The 2500-nt window shown below is 42.6% G+C and overlaps 1 protein-coding gene across 1 annotated transcript in view; it reads left to right on the top strand.

Moving 5' to 3' along the window:
- aebp1b (AE binding protein 1b) overlaps positions 1-2500 on the top strand; it is a 22494-nt gene that overhangs the window by 9493 nt on the left and 10501 nt on the right. The window contains exons 7-8 of the mRNA XM_060880985.1: positions 1009-1089; positions 1820-1879. Of these exons, the coding sequence (XP_060736968.1) occupies positions 1009-1089; positions 1820-1879 (141 nt within the window). The remainder of the gene's footprint in view (positions 1-1008; positions 1090-1819; positions 1880-2500) is intronic.

Genomic DNA, 2500 nt, shown 5'->3' with positions numbered 1-2500 from the left:
TGAGTGAGTGTTTTTACCAAACGGACCCGAGCTACTGTATCTCGCGTGTGTGCATTGACTCGAGTCCTTTTCCAACCTCTCCTCTGTTTGCCAAGACCGCTTGTGACATCGTGTTGCTGGCGGTAAGCTAATTTTCGTTGAAACAGACCTGTCAATCAATTTTGAATCCACGCTGTAGCGGTTACTTTTCTGTCTGACTGGTGTGTGCAGGGCTGCATCGGTGTGTGTGTGCAACATTCGGGGCCACTCGGGTTAAAAAAAATTGCCAACCGTTCGGGTCGGACTCGGGGCTAATTTTTTCGGGTTTGTCTCGAGTCGGGTCTTTCTTAAAAAAAATAATAAATTATGCACGTCGGGTTCGGGGTAAAAAGTTATTCGGGTCACTTCGGGTCGGGGACATTTCTTTAGACCTGAGAAGACCTCTAGTCACCGTACTTAGCCGTATGTCACGTCACGTCACCAAAGAGTCTGACCCTTAAACACTTAGACTAAATAAGATTTTGAACCAAAAAGACTAGGACCAACCAAGTGTCAGAGCTCGAAGGACTGAAAAAAACACGACATAGAGTCCTGAAGACCAGAAATAATTAAGGGTCGGAGCCCCAAAAATGGGACCAAGAATCAGCCAACAGAGAGGAAATGAGACCAACTAAAAGTACAGGACTCACCAGAATTTTTTACCTTGAAGATAAGAGAATAAGGTAGGATCTTCAGAACTGGCACCAAACTAGTGTCAGATAGAGTTAAATATACATGATTCTGATCCCTAAAACTTGGAAATAACAAAGAATCAAGTCTCCAAAGATTTGATCCCTACATACTGGGTCCCTAAATCCTGCCTGAACCAAACAAGAGTCAAAGTTCTTAAATCTACAGAGCCCTAAAGCCACTTGGACTGGGGTCACCAGCATTTTAAACAAATACCACTGCCTTATGTGGGAAGTGGAACTTATTTCTCTTGGTGATTTTTAATAACACACAACTGACTTTGTGGCTTTCTCTAAACAGTGGAGGTTCCAGAAAACATGCCATTCCCAGACGGTAAAGAGATCAGCCCGACTGATCGTGACTGGACTTACTCTATTACAGGTGAGCTTTAGAAACAAATATACAGTATAAAATAAATATATTTTCAGTAAACTGCGGTACAACTTAATAAATATCGTCAGTATATTACGTAGGAGTTTGCATGTTCTCCCCGTGCCTCGGGGGTTTCCTCCGGGTACTCCGGTTTCCTCCCCCGGTCCAAAGACATGCATGGTAGGTTGATTGGCATCTCTGGGAAATTGTCCGCAGTGTGTGATTGTGTGAGTGAATGAGAGTGTGTGTGTGTGTGTGTGTGCCCTGTGATGGGTTGGCACTCCGTCCAGGGTGTATCCTGCCTTGATGCCCGATGACGCCTGAGATAGGCACAGGCTCCCCGTGACCCGTGGTAGTTCGGATAAGCGGTAGAAGGTGAGTGAGTGAGTGAGTGAGTCAGTATATTACGTAAATCCTGAATTCAGACATGAGTTCAATTGGGAAAAACCCCAACACAGGCTGCGTTTTAATCGACGTGAAGACGCCCCGACTGCGTTTTCTTTTAGTATCCGTCTTCATAAAGGCGAATTTACGCACCTCGTAAACTTTAGGGCTCATTTTTATACAGTATATAGAGCTAAAACAAAGCCTGGTGGGGTTTGGCACAGAGTTCGCAAAATAAACAGACGCTAGCAAAATAAAATCTACAAAGATTTTTTCTCGTTGTCTTCTGAACACAATTATGTGGAAAATGAAAAGAAAACCTAAACTCTGGTCTTTTATTTTTCTCCTGTTTCAGAGGAGCCCACGGTCCCGACGTATGAAAACAAGTGGTACGAAGAGTACGACTATGAACACGGTAAATAAAACATCGAGCGATCAAAGGCTTTGTGATCTTTCTGCGCAAACAGACTTGTATATTTTAGATTCAAAGCAGTGGTGAAAATTAAAGCACAAGATGTGAGGATTAAATTAGACAACATGTGAATATGTGAAGTCTGTAATTTATCCTTTCTTCCTGGTTTTTTTTTACTGGTTTGACATCAGACACAGCTGCAGTGTTCAGTCCTGTGATTTCAGATCAAAACAAGAAGGAAGGTTCTACACCAAGACGCTTCACCTCCTTACTGCCAAATATCTGCGTATTTGTTGGATAACTTCAGAATGACTGTATGATCACTTTGTGTGTGTGTGTGTTTGTGTGTGTGTGTGTGTGTGTGTGTGTGTGTGTTTGTGTGTGTGTGTGTGTGTGTGTGTTTGTGGAGAAAACAGCTTCATATCTCTCTCGCAGATTGAACTGGTTGGATCTTAATAGTTCTTCAGGATTTCTCCAAAAATATAAATGGAAAAAGATCTCTTCAGCGCCACAACTGAGTTTGTTGTAAACAATTTGTTTTAAAAATCCTGACAAAACACCAAGTGCTTGGACCCCTGATATTAACAAGTAGATCGTCAGTGATCGTCAGTGATCGTCAGTGAT

The sequence above is a fragment of the Tachysurus vachellii genome, chromosome 11 (genome assembly GCF_030014155.1).
Source record: "Tachysurus vachellii isolate PV-2020 chromosome 11, HZAU_Pvac_v1, whole genome shotgun sequence".
Classification (NCBI taxonomy): Eukaryota; Metazoa; Chordata; class Actinopteri; order Siluriformes; family Bagridae; genus Tachysurus; species Tachysurus vachellii.
Note: the sequence above shows the minus strand (reverse complement) of the source record. Positions and strands in the feature narration are given on the sequence as shown.